This window comes from Trematomus bernacchii, unplaced genomic scaffold (genome assembly GCF_902827165.1).
Source record: "Trematomus bernacchii unplaced genomic scaffold, fTreBer1.1, whole genome shotgun sequence".
NCBI lineage: Eukaryota > Metazoa > Chordata > Actinopteri > Perciformes > Nototheniidae > Trematomus > Trematomus bernacchii.
The window spans coordinates 528,382-545,382 of record NW_022987552.1 but is presented as its reverse complement, the minus strand read 5'-3'; the positions used below and the strand labels follow the sequence as shown (position 1 = coordinate 545,382).

At 39.5% G+C, this 17,001-nt stretch overlaps 1 protein-coding gene across 11 annotated transcripts in view; it reads left to right on the top strand.

Moving 5' to 3' along the window:
• Positions 1-17,001, top strand: part of LOC117477162 — a 120,355-nt gene that overhangs the window by 81,851 nt on the left and 21,503 nt on the right. For 5 of the 11 annotated variants that reach the window (XM_034123794.1, XM_034123791.1, XM_034123803.1 and 2 more), the window contains exon 4: positions 12,023-12,088. The exons of 1 other annotated variant lie outside the window; for it this stretch is intronic. In XM_034123794.1, the coding sequence (XP_033979685.1) occupies positions 12,023-12,088 (66 nt within the window). Of the gene's footprint in view, positions 1-12,022; positions 12,089-12,169; positions 12,257-13,067; positions 13,123-17,001 lie in introns of those variants that run through there. 5 more of the 11 variants (XM_034123790.1, XM_034123792.1, XM_034123801.1 and 2 more) reach the window with 4 other exon arrangements.

Genomic DNA, 17,001 nt, shown 5'->3' with positions numbered 1-17,001 from the left:
ACAGGTGTATATCAGTATGGAGTGTCTCTACTTTAAAGAGTCCTCTCCTGCTGCTTCTTTATTTCTCTTCTGAGAACTGAAGGAGAAGTGTTTCTGTGAGAATGTGGTTAGCAGCAGCAGCAGAGCTCTGGAGGTTTTACCCTCTGATGCAAGGTAAGAGCAAAAAGCAGAACGGTGCAGAGTGGTGTACATGTAGTAATATAGAATATATATATTTTATATATAACAGCAGGGGGTGGATATCAATATACCTTAATATATAAATGAATATGCAGCGATAACAAAAGGCAGTGTTGTTGATCAGTGGAGTCACTAGTGAAACTGTGTACTTTAAGAACACACCTGATGTTTAGAGAAAGTCATATTAGGAAAAACCACACAAATAGATACATCTGCAGTCTTGAAAGGCTAATAGATCACTTTATTTAGTAAATACAGAACAATCAAAAGTACTGAAGAAACAGCAATACTCCATTGAATTATATTAAAGAAAAAACAGTAATACGAACTTTACAAAACTTTCATTATGCCCACACTGTAAGTATTCAGAATACAGTAACTCTCCAACATGTCTGCCCCTTTTTCACGATCCACCTCTAGAGGGACTCACATGTTTTGCTGTTCTCTCACTTTGATGCTATTATATGTATATCAGTATGTAGTGTCTCTACTTTAAAGAGTCCTCTCCTGCTGATGTTCAGGTGTATATCAGTATGTAGTGTCTCTACTTTAAAGAGTCCTCTCCTGCTGATGTTTCAGGTGAATATCAGTATGTAGTGTCTCTACTTTAAAGAGTCCTCTCCTGCTGATGTTCAGGTGAATATCAGTATGTAGTGTCTCTACTTTAAAGAGTCCTCTCCTGCTGCTGTTCAGGTGTATATCAGTATGTAGTGTCTCTACTTTAAAGAGTCCTCTCCTGCTGATGGTCAGGTGTATATCAGTATGTAGTGTCTCTACTTTAAAGAGTCCTCTCCTGCTGATGTTCAGGTGTATATCAGTATGTAGTGTCTCTACTTTAAAGAGTCCTCTCCTGCTTATGTTCAGGTGTATATCAGTATGTAGTGTCTCTACTTTAAAGAGTCCTCTCCTGCTGATGTTCAGGTGAATATCAGTATGTAGTGTCTCTACTTTAAAGAGTCCTCTCCTGCTGATGTTCAGGTGAATATCAGTATGTAGTGTCTCTACTTTAAAGAGTCCTCTCCTGCTGCTGTTCAGGTGTATATCAGTATGTAGTGTCTCTACTTTAAAGAGTCCTCTCCTGCTGATGGTCAGGTGTATATCAGTATGTAGTGTCTCTACTTTAAAGAGTCCTCTCCTGCTGATGTTCAGGTGTATATCAGTATGTAGTGTCTCTACTTTAAAGAGTCCTCTCCTGCTGATGTTCAGGTGTATATCAGTATGTAGTGTCTCTACTTTAAAGAGTCCTCTCCTGCTGATGTTCAGGTGTATCTCAGTATTTAGTGACTCTACTTTAAAGAGTCCTCTCCTGCTGATGTACAGGTGTATATCAGTATTTAGTGTCTCTACTTTAAAGAGTCCTCTCCTGCTGATGTTCAGGTGTATATCAGTATGTAGTGTCTCTACTTTAAAGAGTCCTCTCCTGCTGATGTTCAGGTGTATATCAGTATGTAGTGTCTCTACTTTAAAGAGTCCTCTCCTGCTGATGTTCAGGTGAATATCAGTATGTAGTGTCTCTACTTTAAAGAGTCCTCTCCTGCTGATGTTCAGGTGAATATCAGTATGTAGTGTCTCTACTTTAAAGAGTCCTCTCCTGCTGCTGTTCAGGTGTATATCAGTATGTAGTGTCTCTACTTTAAAGAGTCCTCTCCTGCTGATGTTCAGGTGAATATCAGTATGTAGTGTCTCTACTTTAAAGAGTCCTCTCCTGCTGCTGTTCAGGTGTATATCAGTATGTAGTGTCTCTACTTTAAAGAGTCCTCTCCTGCTGATGTTCAGGTGTATATCAGTATGTAGTGTCTCTACTTTAAAGAGTCCTCTCCTGCTGATGTTCAGGTGTATATCAGTATGTAGTGTCTCTACTTTAAAGAGTCCTCTCCTGCTGATGTTCAGGTGTATATCAGTATGTAGTGTCTCTAATTTAAAGAGTCCTCTCCTGCTGATGTTCAGGTGTATATCAGTATGTAGTGTCTCTACTTTAAAGAGTGCTCTCCTGCTGATGTTCAGGTGTATATCAGTATGTAGTGTCTCTACTTTAAAGAGTCCCCCCTGCTGATGTTCAGGTGTATATCAGTATGTAGTGTCTCTACTTTAAAGAGTCCTCTCCTGCTGATGTTCAGGTGTATATCAGTATGTAGTGTCTCTAATTTAAAGAGTCCTCTCCTGCTGATGTTCAGGTGTATATCAGTATGTAGTGTCTCTACTTTAAAGAGTGCTCTCCTGCTGATGTTCAGGTGTATATCAGTATGTAGTGTCTCTACTTTAAAGAGTCCCCCCTGCTGATGTTCAGGTGTATATCAGTATGTAGTGTCTCTACTTTAAAGAGTCCTCTCCTGCTGATGTTCAGGTGTATATCAGTATAGAGTGTCTCTACTTTAAAGAGTCCTCTCCTGCTGATGTTCATGTGTATATCAGTATGTAGTGTCTCTACTTTAAAGAGCCCTCTCCTGCTGATGTTCAGGTGTATATCAGTATGTAGTGTCTCTACTTTAAAGAGTCCTCTCCTGCTGATGTTCAGGTGTATATCAGTATGTAGTGTCTCTACTTTAAAGAGTCCTCTCCTGCTGATGTTCAGGTGTATATCAGTATTTAGTGACTCTACTTTAAAGAGTCCTCTCCTGCTGATGTTCAGGTGTATATCAGTATGTAGTGTCTCTACTTTAAAGAGTCCTCTCCTGCTGATGTTCAGGTGTATATCAGTATGTAGTGTCTCTACTTTAAAGAGTCCTCTCCTGCTGATGTTCAGGTGTATATCAGTATGTAGTGTCTCTACTTTAAAGAGTCCTCTCCTGCTGATGTTCAGGTGTGTATCAGTATGTAGTGTCTCTACTTTAAAGAGTCCTCTCCTGCTGATGTTCAGGTGTATATCAGTATGGAGTGTCTCTACTTTAAAGAGTCCTCTCCTGCTGATGTTCATGTGTATATCAGTATGTAGTGTCTCTACTTTAAAGAGCCCTCTCCTGCTGATGTTCAGGTGTATATCAGTATGTAGTGTCTCTACTTTAAAGAGTCCTCTCCTGCTGATGTTCAGGTGTATATCAGTATGTAGTGTCTCTACTTTAAAGAGTCCTCTCCTGCTGATGTTCAGGTGTATATCAGTATTTAGTGACTCTACTTTAAAGAGTCCTCTCCTGCTGATGTTCAGGTGTATATCAGTATGTAGTGTCTCTACTTTAAAGAGTCCTCTCCTGCTGATGTTCAGGTGTATATCAGTATGTAGTGTCTCTACTTTAAAGAGTCCTCTCCTGCTGATGTTCAGGTGTGTATCAGTATGTAGTGTCTCTACTTTAAAGAGTCCTCTCCTGCTGATGTTCAGGTGTATATCAGTATGTAGTGTCTCCACTTTAAAGAGTCCTCTCCTGCTGCTTCTTTATTTCTCTTCTGAGAACTGAAGGAGAAGTGTTTCTGTGAGAATGTGGTTAACAGCAGCAGCAGAGCTCTGGAGGTTTTACCCTCTGATGCAAGGTAAGAGCAAAAAGCAGAACCGTGCAGAGTGGTGTACATGTAGTAATATAGAATATATATATTTGATATATAACAGCAGGGGGTGGATATCAATATACCTTAATATATAAATGAATATGCAGCGATAACAAAAGGCAGTGTTGTTGATCAGTGGAGTCACTAGTGAAACTGTGTACTTTAAGAACACACCTGATGTTTAGAGAAAGTCATATTAGGAAAAACCACACAAATAAATACATCTGCACTCTTGAAAGGCTAATAGATCACTTTATTTAGTAAAATACAGAACAATCAAAAGTACTGAAGAAAAAGCAATACTCCATTGAATTATATTAAAGAAAAAACAGTAATAAGAACTTTACAAAACCTTCATTATGCCCACACTGTAAGTATTCAGAATACAGTAACTCTCCAACATGTCTGCCCTTTTTTCACGATCCACCTCTAGAGGGACTCACATGTTTTGCTGTTCTCTCACTTTGATGCTATTAAGCCAAAAAAAGCAAAAACCTGGTTAAAATAAATCTTATTATAACTCTGCTCGCTTTGCCCTTACACTTCTAAATCTGGCTATTGTTTTAAACATTACATCCGTTTGTTTGTTGGTTTGTTGACGGTGGCGTAGAGGAGGCTGGGATCAGCGGAGGCAGCAGAGGAAGAGGAGGGAGCTCTCACAGTGCTGTAGGTCACTGCATCATCTTCATCATCATCATCATGAAGGTGAGCCTGGAGGGAAAGAAAAGTGATTATGCATAAAGGAGTTCTGAAAGTCCTGCTTTTGCTGCCATTTAACAACTTTAAAGAGTCCTCTCCTGCTGATGTGCCTCTACTTTAAAGAGTCCTCTCCTGCTGATGTGCCTCTACTTTAAAGAGTCCTCTCCTGCTGATGTTCAGTTGTATATCAGTATGTAGTGTCTCTACTTTAAAGAGTCCTCTCCTGCTGATGTTCAGGTGTATATCAGTATGTAGTGTCTCTACTGTAAAGAGTCCTCTCCTGATGATGTTCAGGTGTATATCAGTATGTAGTGTCTCTACTTTAAAGAGTCCTCTCCTGCTGATGTTCAGGTGTATATCAGTATGTAGTGTCTCTACTTTAACGAGTCCCCCCTGCTGATGTTCAGGTGTATATCAGTATGTAGTGCCTCCACTTTAAAGAGTCCTCTCCTGCTGATGTACAGGTGTATATCAGTATGGAGTGTCTCTACTTTAAAGAGTCCTCTCCTGCTGCTTCTTTATTTCTCTTCTGAGAACTGAAGGAGAAGTGTTTCTGTGAGAATGTGGTTAGCAGCAGCAGCAGAGCTCTGGAGGTTTTACCCTCTGATGCAAGGTAAGAGCAAAAAGCAGAACGGTGCAGAGTGGTGTACATGTAGTAATATAGAATATATATATTTTATATATAACAGCAGGGGGTGGATATCAATATACCTTAATATATAAATGAATATGCAGCGATAACAAAAGGCAGTGTTGTTGATCAGTGGAGTCACTAGTGAAACTGTGTACTTTAAGAACACACCTGATGTTTAGAGAAAGTCATATTAGGAAAAACCACACAAATAGATACATCTGCAGTCTTGAAAGGCTAATAGATCACTTTATTTAGTAAAATACAGAACAATCAAAAGTACTGAAGAAACAGCAATACTCCATTGAATTATATTAAAGAAAAAACAGTAATACGAACTTTACAAAACTTTCATTATGCCCACACTGTAAGTATTCAGAATACAGTAACTCTCCAACATGTCTGCCCCTTTTTCACGATCCACCTCTAGAGGGACTCACATGTTTTGCTGTTCTCTCACTTTGATGCTATTATATGTATATCAGTATGTAGTGTCTCTACTTTAAAGAGTCCTCTCCTGCTGATGTTCAGGTGTATATCAGTATGTAGTGTCTCTACTTTAAAGAGTCCTCTCCTGCTGATGTTCAGGTGAATATCAGTATGTAGTGTCTCTACTTTAAAGAGTCCTCTCCTGATGATGTTCAGGTGAGTATCAGTATGTAGTGTCTCTACTTTAAAGAGTCCTCTCCTGCTGATGTTCAGGTGTATATCAGTATGTAGTGTCTCTACTTTAAAGAGTCCTCTCCTGCTGATGTGCAGGTGTATATCAGTATGTAGTGTCTCTACTTTAAAGAGTCCTCTCCTGCTGATGTTCAGGTGTATATCAGTATGTAGTGTCTCTACTTTAAAGAGTCCTCTCCTGCTGATGTTCAGGTGTATATCAGTATGTAGTGTCTCTACTTTAAAGAGTCCTCTCCTGCTGATGTTCAGGTGTATATCAGTATGTAGTGTCTCTACATTAAAGAGTCCTCTCCTGCTGATGTTCAGGTGTATATCAGTATGTAGTGTCTCTATTTTAAAGAGTCCTCTCCTGCTGATGTTCAGGTGTATATCAGTATGTAGTGTCTCTACATGTCTCCATGCTTTAATGTTCAAAAAGCTCTTTATTTTGCTCATACTGCCTGTGCTGCAGCACCTCTTTTCACCCTCTGTCTGAAACCAGAGCCCAGTCTGCTCTGATTGGCTAGCTGGCCGGCTCTGTTGTGATTGGTCAACCTCTTAGAGATGTCCCGCCCCCAAGCCCGCCTTAACCTGCCATCAGGCCCTGGGGCTGTTTTGTAGGCCCCCTATTTAAAGAACAAATCAAAGTCATTTATAGCCTGGGCAGGCTCTGTGATCGCACTTCTCCACTCTGCTCTACGCGCGCCTGGTCCTCTCCTCCAGATGAGTGACGTATCGGGCCTCCCTCATGTATTTGTCCGGTTGCCGTTGGCTCCCCTCCACGTAGCAAGTCCTCGTCGTCCTCTCTATCTCCTCCAACAGATAATGTCGCTCCTGTCTGTTTTTCCTCTCCCGCTACTCCATCGCTATCAGAACCAGACGGTCTACTTGGCTCCGAGGCCCCCGCGGCCGGCACCGCTGCCGGTACAGAACTAATCTGTCCTTCCTCCTCATCCTGGCCTACAGGTTTAAAATAACCTGTAAGCTTCGGCATTTTTTGTAATAGCTGCTTGTCTCGAAACTCCTTTTCCCTCAACAATTTCCTTTTCCGAGCGCCACTCTCAAACTTTTTCTTCTCCGACATTTTGTCCTAAACAACCTTCATCTGTCACTCAATCACTCGCAATTTGAATAAGTCACATGTTAAACATATTCTCATTCTGATTGGCTGTTAAGTGGTGCCCACTGACTGTTACGGAGTCATCATTTTTGAGAAAAATCTCTGGAATCCATTGATCTGATTGATTATTAGCAAATGATCAAAATAGTACGGAGGGAAGATATTTTTGTTTGGATTACTGGTCTGGGGGAAGCTCACGAGTGTGTGTGTGTGTGTTTGTGTATTTTTGCGTTTGTGTGTATTGTGTTTGGTTCCCGGGCAAAACACTCACGAGAAACGCTGGCTGTTGTTATGCCTGCTGTGAAGTCAAGTTACTCCGTTCTCCGCTTGTAATTATGCCGTTACAAGCTTCAAAGTTGTATTTATCATCTGAATTTGCCGAAACAAGTTTAATATTCTGAAAGCCAAGACTTTGTTTATTTGAAATCAGATGAAAACAAACTGTAACACACCCTGCCGTGTTATCTATGATTACTATACGCCTTACATTCATAATTTCAGCGGAGGGAGGGGAAGCGGCGCTGTGGGACAGCAGAGTGGCGAGGGAGAGCTTTCTTCTTCCCTTTACAAGCTTCAAAAATGTATTTATTGAGTGATTTCATTTTCTGAAATCCAAGACTTTGTTTATTTAAGATTTTTTTTAAACTCCCGAAAAGAAAAAAAAAAGAATTTAAATTTATTTTTATTTTTTATTATTGGCTCATGATAGGCCCCCGATCTCCGTAGGCCCCTGGGCTTCAGCCCAGGTCAGCCCGTGCATTAAGGCGGCCCTGCCCGCCCCTTAGCCTATCACGTACAATGTGTTGGAGCGCTAGCCAATAGAAGCATGAGTGTAACATAGTGATGTCACTGTGTTCAGTAAGTAAACAAAGGAGTCTAATGGAGGCATTTCAGGCAGGGGGGGGGGGGGCGAAAAGGCAAGGCAAGGCAAGGCAAGGCAAGGCAAGTTTATTTATATAGCACCTTTCAACACAAGGTAATTCAAAGTGCTTTACAAAAATGGAAGATATTTTAAAAATGGCATTTAAAATCAGTCATTAAAAAGGAAAGATAATAAAATAAACATTAAAAGAAAAAATACATGGATAAAAGTTAAAAGTTACAGTGCAGTTTAAGATGTGAATAGTTCAATTAAAAGCAGCGGCAAAAAGAAAAGTCTTCAGCCTGGATTTAAAAGTAGTCAGAGTTGCAGCGGACCTGCAGGTTTCTGGGAGTTTGTTCCAGATATTTGGAGCATAATAACTGAACGCTGCTTTACCATGTTTAGTTCTGACTCTGGGGACAGAAAGCTGACCAGTCCCTGAAGACCTGAGAGTTCTGGATGGTTCATAATTTAGCAGTAGGTCAGACACGTATTTTGGGCCTAAACCATTCAAAGCTTTATAAACCAGCAACAATATTTTGAAATCTATTCTTTGACACACAGGAAGCCAGTGTAAAGACTTCAGAACAGGAGTGATGTGATCCACTTTCTTAGTGTTAGTGAGGACTCGAGCAGCGGCGTTCTGAATTAGCTGCAGCTTTCTAATAGATTTTTTAGTGAGGCCTGTAAAGACACCATTGCAGTAGTCGAGCACAGATATGTTAGTCTTTGCAGACCAGTTACATGAATACAAACCTGTATCACAAACTACAGGAGAGGGAAACCCCCCAAAAGCACAATAGGGCCTCTTTAATGTGTCTAAACTTTATACACAAATGTGTGTGCTTCTTATCTGCTCGCCCCTTAAATCATGTTGAGCTATAACTCAGAGAAACTAGCCAATAAGAATGTAAACCACACAGCATTAATATATATATTGTATGTCCCCTTTTACATTCACCTCGTTTTACTTCCAACGTCTCGCTAAAAATGCGATGGCCAGAAGAAGGTAGAAGACGTGGAGCCGTGGATTTGTGCCAGTTTGTCCTTTGTATCGAGTCCTCTAGGGCGGGGGGGGTCAAACTCAGTTTCATCGTGGGCCACATCAGCATTATGGTTGCACTCAAAGGGCCGGTCGTAACTTTCAATCTCAATCTTTATTCATTTATATAGCACATTTAAAACAACCTCAGTTGACCAAAGTGCTGCACAGGGAACAAATATAAAATAACACAATAGGAGTAAAATAATAAAACAATAATACAAAGCACAATAACTAGAAACATATAAAAACACATACAAATATCAAAATGTTATGTTCAACTAGTATTAAAAGCCAGTTCAAAACTTTAAGACGATATATAAATATATCATATATATAAAATAATGTATTATATTGAAAAGCAGAAGTCTAGGGCAAAAAATAGCAAGTCTCTTCCAGTGTGCACGTCACAAAATGAGATGCATTGTGGGACATGTAGTTTATGGACAACGTGCCTCTGTAAAGCGGCATTCAACCGTATAATAAACATATTATATTCTTTGCAAGCTCTTGCGGGGCCACATGAAATATAGTCGCGGGCCGGAATTGGCCCCCGGGCCTTGAGTTTGACACCGCTGCTCTAGGGTGACAAGTGCATGCTGTATTTTTCAATAAGATAAACAGATTCAGCAAAGATGGAAACAGTGGCAAATCTTTTCCACATAATGCACTTGGTGTTGAGACACACAGGGCCTGGGAATGCAGTCATCTTAAAATAAACATCCAGATTGTGTCTCAATGTAAGTTTGGCTCGGTCCTCCACAGTGACTGGATGTCAGCTCAAACTGATCCGTCTCATATCGGCCTGAATTATTCCTCTGTTGTTCAGCTGAATACGTGCCTGAGGTTTTCTATATGGTGTCATACCTTCAGAGCTGCTGGTGTAACCCCATTTCACATCGAAACACTTCTCCTTCAGTTTTCGGAAGAAAAACACTGGAGGTGAAATGAGGAACCAGAAAACATCTTGCCACGTTCAACTTCCCCTCTTCTGTCGCTTATCAAGATCTGCTGTTATCATCGGTACTGAGTTCTAGTTAAAGAAGCAGCAGGGGAGAGACTCTGACAGTCGAGAGCCAGAGACCGAGAGAGAAGCACGATGTCTGAATTCAGAAGGATCCTGATGTCTTCATTCCTGATGCTGCTGCTCCACTTTCCAGGTGAGGATGCAGAGAACACACACTGTTTACGACTGTTAATGAAAGGTAGTGAGGGCGTCTTTCAATTGAAATCGATGTATCCTTGGGCAAGATGCTTAACCCCAAGTCGCTCCCAATGGGGAACGGTGTGTGGATGATACCTTCTGTCGTGGAGTTTGAATCAGTTTCTACATTTAATATCCACTTTCCTCTATCGGGGTTGTGGGTTATGACGTGCCGCTCTTTGCTTCCAAACTAACTTTGCAGAGATCGTTGTAGCGTTGAATCACATCAGGTTTATTCTTTGATCAAGGCGACATACAAACATGAAGACAAACTTCCTCGCTTCAAAGTAACTAAAAGTTCTCCGTATCAAAAAAGAACAAAAAGAACAAAAAGAACACGGTCAAAAGACTCTACCGCTTCCTGTCTAATCACACCCTCAGCTGTGAACCAATGTCATGCCATATATAGACATATAGACATATAGACATGCACGTCATATCCGACAGCAAATAAGTGAGACTTAAACTAACATCTTTTAAAGCGTAGTGTGACTCACAAAAATACATAGTTAAGAGTTTACTCTAAAGCCTTTTAGTAATAAGACAAACATTCAAACCATAATGATGAAAGGGAAATGGCTCTAACCCCTTCATTGAGCAAGGGGCACATTGCTCTGTATGCATTGGGTGTGAATGGGTGACTTGTTGTATGTAAAGCGCTTTGAGGGGGTGAAAGACTGGATGAAGCGCTTTATAAAAACAGTCCATTTACCATTTACCAATTACATGAAATAAAACAGCTTTAATATCAGTAACGGTACTTTACTACGTACTGTTCCTTTAACTGAGAATGATGAGTTGTGTTTGTAACGTGGTGACTTTAGTGAACTCTTGGTCACTAAAACCCACATAGCAATACTCTTTAAAGTGATCGTCACACTCACTATGAACACTTCAGTTAGTTATGTGGATCTGTAATTAACTCTGGTTTGAATGTGTCGTTAAATGATTCATTAAACAGATCAACCAGAACTCTAACTCTTTACCTTTTTATATAATACATCATTATTCTGTCAGCATTTATGACGTCTATATTTATTTCTGATTTTTTCCCCAACAGCTGCAGATGTGAAACGATACTACCCCATTGTCAGAGCTGGAGATGAAGTCACTTTGCCTTTTGACAATGTGATAGATGATCAGGATAAGTGTGAGAGTACTAAGTGGAGCTTCTATGATTCACACCAGCAGTGTGGCTGTTTAAAGACGGACAGATTCACAAAGAAGCCAAAGCTAAATCAGACAGACTGAGAGTTACACAGAATTGTTCTCTGGTTATAAAGAAGGTCACAGAGGAGGATGCTGGTCTTTACGGCTGCAGACAGTTCAGATCAGGAGAACAACAAGGTCCAACTTCTCATGTTTATCTGTCTGTTGTTACCAGTGAGTATTTACATCATGATGTTTTAAACTGTCTCTATAGAGCAATATACTAAATCATTACAATAATAATGATTACAGTGATGAAGTTAATGTTACTCTTGTTGTCTTTCTCTCACAATATCTCCATCTTCAGTGACTGGACATCTGGACAATGATGAGGTGACGTTAAACTGCTCTGTGTCGACATATGGATTGTGTATACACTCAGCAAAGTGGTTGCTTCAGGGTCGAGATGTGGATAAAGATCACAGAGAGATAAACACATCAGAGTCTTCCTGCTCTGCCTCTGTGACATTTCTGACTTCTCTCTTTAGTTACAAGGTCTGAGTTATTTACTTGTGCAGTAACTAATGGTTACACAGGAGAAGTTCATCTGTTTCCCTTCAGCCCTCAGTCCTCAGGTGAGAACATGTTGAGCTGTTTCAAATCACTTCTAACAGTCTTGTTATAAGAATATATTGAAACAACACATTTACAACATCTCACATTTATCAGGGATTGAATGAGTTTCTGAAATGTGAAGTGACAGATGGTTATGATAAAAAAGAGAAGCTCTGAATTGAGAAACCAGTTTAGAATATAATGAGTTGTTTTAAATCACTTATCACACATTTAATCACAGATAATGCTTTTGGGGATTTGAGGTTTTGACGTCACATCATTTTGTCATTTGGTTTATGGAGAATTTTTTTTTTTTAAACTACAGTTTTTTGCATGATGTTGTTTTATTCCTTAAGGAGATGCTACAACAACTGGAACACCAACAACTCATGAATGGACATCTGAAAACAACAACAAAGAAACAGACAGCAAACATCCAGAAGGACCAGGTAGTGACTGAAGAGAAGAAATACATTTAACAGCTAAAAACCTGTGACTATATTTCACACTTGGGACTTCTCTCTTTCCAGCTGTGTGGTGGCTCATCATGGTGTCTGTGGGGTTAGCAGCTCTCATCATCACCGTGGTTACAGTCCTCATCTGGACCAGAGCTAAAGGTGAGGGTCCATAGATTCAAGAGAAAAGAAAAAGGAAACCGTTGAAGCTGAAGTCAACATGTTTGTCTTTTTGGGTTTTTTCAGGGGGCAAAAAACGGATTACAAAAAACCTCGTGAGTTTAAATATAAAATAATAGTTTGTAATATTTATTATTTTCATTTAACTGTGATTATAAGACAGGCAGAAGATTCAACAAAGGAGTAAAGTGTGCATGTTGTGTTGAAATGAAGTATCTCTGTGGTTCCCTTGAGCAAGGCACTAAAGGAAGTACTGAGATATTGCACTTCATTAAAAGTAGCAATACTACAATGTAGAAATACTCTAATATATAAATATGATTAATAATACAAATATACCTAAATTGAAAGTACTGATTATGCAGAATGTAATAATATAATATATGATTATAATAAGTGATGTTTTAATGTGTATCACTTCCATTTGCAAAGTATGGTTTATTAAAATGACTTTACATACTACTGGGTAGCTTAACTAGTTATATTTGTCATATAATACATCATAGATGGTGATTTCTGCTCAATTTAAGAATGAAATAAATACATAATAAAAAAAGGAATATAAAAGATGTTAAAGCAAGAATGTGTAATAAAAATGAATGGATGAAGACGAGTAAAAAGTTCAACATGAAGCTCCAGAATAAGGAGCAGTTAAAGTGTAAAGTAGCATTAACTGATGATAGTCAAGTAAAGTCCTTAAAATATGTACTGAAGTACAAAACTGAGTAAATGTACTTAGTTACTTTCCAGCTCTGCTCTGTGTTTTCACCATGTCTCTGTTCCATGCTGACAGGAGCAGAATGATGAAGATGAAGATGAAGATGAGGTGAACTATGAAAACGATGGAGGGTCGTCTGCCTCTGTGTGACTGATCAACAACATCAACTCCCCTCAGAGTCCATGCTGTCAAACATCACCTCCTCATATTCTACAGGAGAAAACAGGAGAACCATGAGATCATTGGAACATTTCTGATGACTGAGAACACCTGAGCAGCGTTCATTTTGGCAGCTAGTTTTGATTTAGTCTTTAGACGAAAATGGTTATTAGCTTTAATCACATTTTAGTCCTTTTTGTCCTTCATAGTTTTAGTCCAGTTTTAGTCGATGAAAAATCATTACATTTTAGTCAACTTTTCGTCAAAATGTTTTCTCTCTTTAAACTAATTCAGTTAAACACAGGTATCTGAAACTGGAATCAAGGTGACAGCATCAAGTGTTGAAATTCCTAAAGCAACATTTCACTCTCTTAACACTTTACTTTGAACGGTACTACTACTCTTAAAAATCTGTGTGCATGCCGCTGCAGCGTGTCTGTTAGGCCCCGCCCCCCGCACACAGTGAGAGAGAGTTAGGCCCCGCCCCCCGCACACAGAGAGAGAGAGTTAGGCCCCGCCCCCCGCACACAGACCACTTCAGAAACTCAACACCATAAGATAGGAAACATAGCTTATTATATTCATTCCTTTCTGATTTAACATCCTTTAATTATGCTCTCACATTCCCATACATAGTTATATTACTGCTTACAATGTATATTTCTGATTTAATGCTGTTTATTCTGTATATGACATCTCAATATTAGCATTACTTGTACTTACACCTTATACCTTCACTTCTCACTGTAACTGCTGCACATGTTCATACATACGTTGGGTTGAATTAATAAAATATTTAAATTGTAAAATGATCCATAAAATGTTTTTGTTAATTGTGTTCTCTTGGGAAAATCATTCACCCTAGTGTCGATTTAATAACTTTAATAAATGCTTTTATCTCGTTTTTCAATGAATGATTCATATAATGTCTTATAATTAGCAGAGCGTACTTATACCTACAGTATATATACCTGTACTGCCTACTGTAACTGCTGCACATGCTGTATATATCTGATCAAATGTCTATACAATATATTTACTATACTCTCTTTTTTACTCTATATGTATTCCTAAACCTGAAATGCCTACAGTATCTTAGGATGTTTTAATTAGCTTAAAGGTGGGGTAGGTAATTTTGGAGAAACCAGCTCGAGTGCGCTAGAATTTGAAAATACACAACCGGAAAAAATCTGCCCCTTCCTTCAGACTTCCTCACAGAGCCCCTCCTCCAACACACACGAACGCGCACATGACCAATGAGGGCACCAGATAAGTTTGTGCACAGATGGAAGGCTGACAGGCAGGTAGGCCATCCAGTTACTTTAGCCGGGCCGGCTCAGATGATTGGTCGTGCTTTTTACAGTACTACGGCTTCCACAGATGAAATTTATTGTCAAAGCATTTAAGCATTTATTCATTGCTATCGGGATGTTAAGAGCATTCCATGGAATATAACAAAAAGTGTTTCTGAAGTAAATTACATACCCCACCTTTAAGTCCTAATGGAATATGTTACTCCTTTTTTTACTACGGCTTTAATGATATATAACCCAAATAAAAAGAGTACTTTTAATCAATGTTATAATGAGTTGTGTTTCTCTCTCTATCTCCAACACACTGACAACACAACGCTTTGTTGGGTTGAACACCTCTCTTTGACCTGGCTCTCACTTTGTAAACAACATACAGTTTGTGTCAGAGCCAAGGAAGGTGTTGCACATTTAGTGGAGCTAATGAATGAAACATGGAAACCAAACGTCTCAGTCTTTATCTCCAGAGACTGTGAAGACCTGGGGGGGAGGGGGAGAACTCAGGGAGGGAACTCAGGGATTTTAGCCTCTGCAGGCCATTGACATGCACTAACACCTATTACGCACCATCCGCCCGGTACCGGGCGAATAAACGCGTCATTTGCAGGAAACAACGTCTAAGGAATCTTAATATTTAATAAAACTATGAATGTTTTATATCCATGTAACGGGAAGAAACTCAGCTAAATGATCTTTTTAATTTTTTTTTCCAAAAAAAACCCCACAATGCTAGCACTCAGCCTCTGAATTATCCACGAGCGAAAAGATTTAACCTAAAACGGCACTTAAACTCACAATAACTCCCTTATTACTTATCCTAGATGCACAGCCAACCACTCGTTTTTGGTGTCCTGGAGACACTGAATCTAGTGGTGCCCTCCTCAACACTCACTGATAAACATTTGCGACGCTATAAACGAAAGCATACATCATAACATGTGGAGCTAAGAAGCTAGAAACGCTAACATGGCTTACCTTGGTCAAAACTGGTCTTCAATGGCATTAAAACGATAAAAAAAACGATGCTGCAGTTAATCCATAGGTTAATCCAATGTATCTGTGCCCTCTTTGAAATTATTTCTGATAATCCATAAGCAATAAAACTGCTTTTTTGTTTCCAAATGCCAGAGCTAGAATGTAGCTCCACTCTGCTTTACATTTACATGCGCGCAGCCCCCACCTTTTCTCTTCACAATGTGTGTGTGTGGGGGCCTCCCCCTTCGATTCTATTGGCTCTAACGGTCAGAAACAGGTGTCAACCATCAAAATCGAGCAAGGGGGGCCAGAGATATGGAAAAAAAAACATTTTCACCCAAATCACCTCAGAGGTGGGGTGGTTTTGGCTAAACCTCTCTAAAAAGGTCAAATGTCACTTGTTTTGCATCAATCTTGATACAGGGTACTTATTATATGTTGTACTTTGGATCCCTAAAGCTTTTAGAAAAACAGGCTTGGTGCTTAACAGGTTAAATCTGAGAGAAACACACGGGTAACCCAGGTGTGTGTTACTGCTGTGTCACTGCACCTGTGTGTGTGTGTGTGTGTGTGTGTGTGTGTGTGTGTGTGTGTGTGTGTGTGTGTGTGTGTGTGTGTGTGTGTGTGTGTGTGTGTGTGTGTGTGTGTGTGTGTGTATGTGTGTGTGTGTGGCCCTGCAGTCAGTCTCTGGGTGTTGCTTTAGATGTCTCACCCCGCAAACAGGCTACAGATGCGGACATATATACACACACACATATATATATATAAATATATATGTGTGTGTATATGTCCGCATCTGTAGCCTGTTATTGTCTCATTATACCGCACTGTGAATGATTCAAAGTAAATATATAAGTCGTCATGAACACATCTGTCCATCAGATGCTGGACAGATGTGGACAGGTGATGTGGATGAGGCTGCTATGCCTCCTGTCATCATTAATGGACATCTCTTTAAAATGACCGCTCAGAGGAGAGGAGTTCTCATTTCTCTAACCGCCTGCTGCTTCCCCTCCTCTCTCCTCGGTTCCCCTCCTCGACTCCTCCGCTCGCATCTCCTGTGGGCGGGACTAAGACACGAGGATAAGAGTCGAGGAGGGGAATTAGAGAAATGAGAAAGGCCCTTAGTGTACTGTTGTTGTTGTTGTTGTTTAGCAGCTAGCAGGCTAACATGCTGGACAACGGTGCTGTGCAGAACTCCATTCATAAATAACCTAGAATTAAGTGTTTATATTTTTAATTAAAGATAATAATAGGTGATATATCTGATAGAAACATATAGTGAATTGTTAGGGTCTTCTGGAGGAATCGGCACATGTTTATAAAGTAAACAAGCTCACTATTTGGTAGCTAGTTTTATTTGTATTTTCCATATTATTATGTTTTTTTTTTTTAAATGTATGTGTACTACTATTGTTTTTTATTATTTTATTTTATTTCACAAACAATACACATACAAACTCTCCGTTAAAAAAATTAATGTACTCTTCTACTTCCAGCTAGCTAGTTTCAATTTTAATTTTGTAGTAGTTTTTTTATTTGATTATATTTCACAAACCATACAC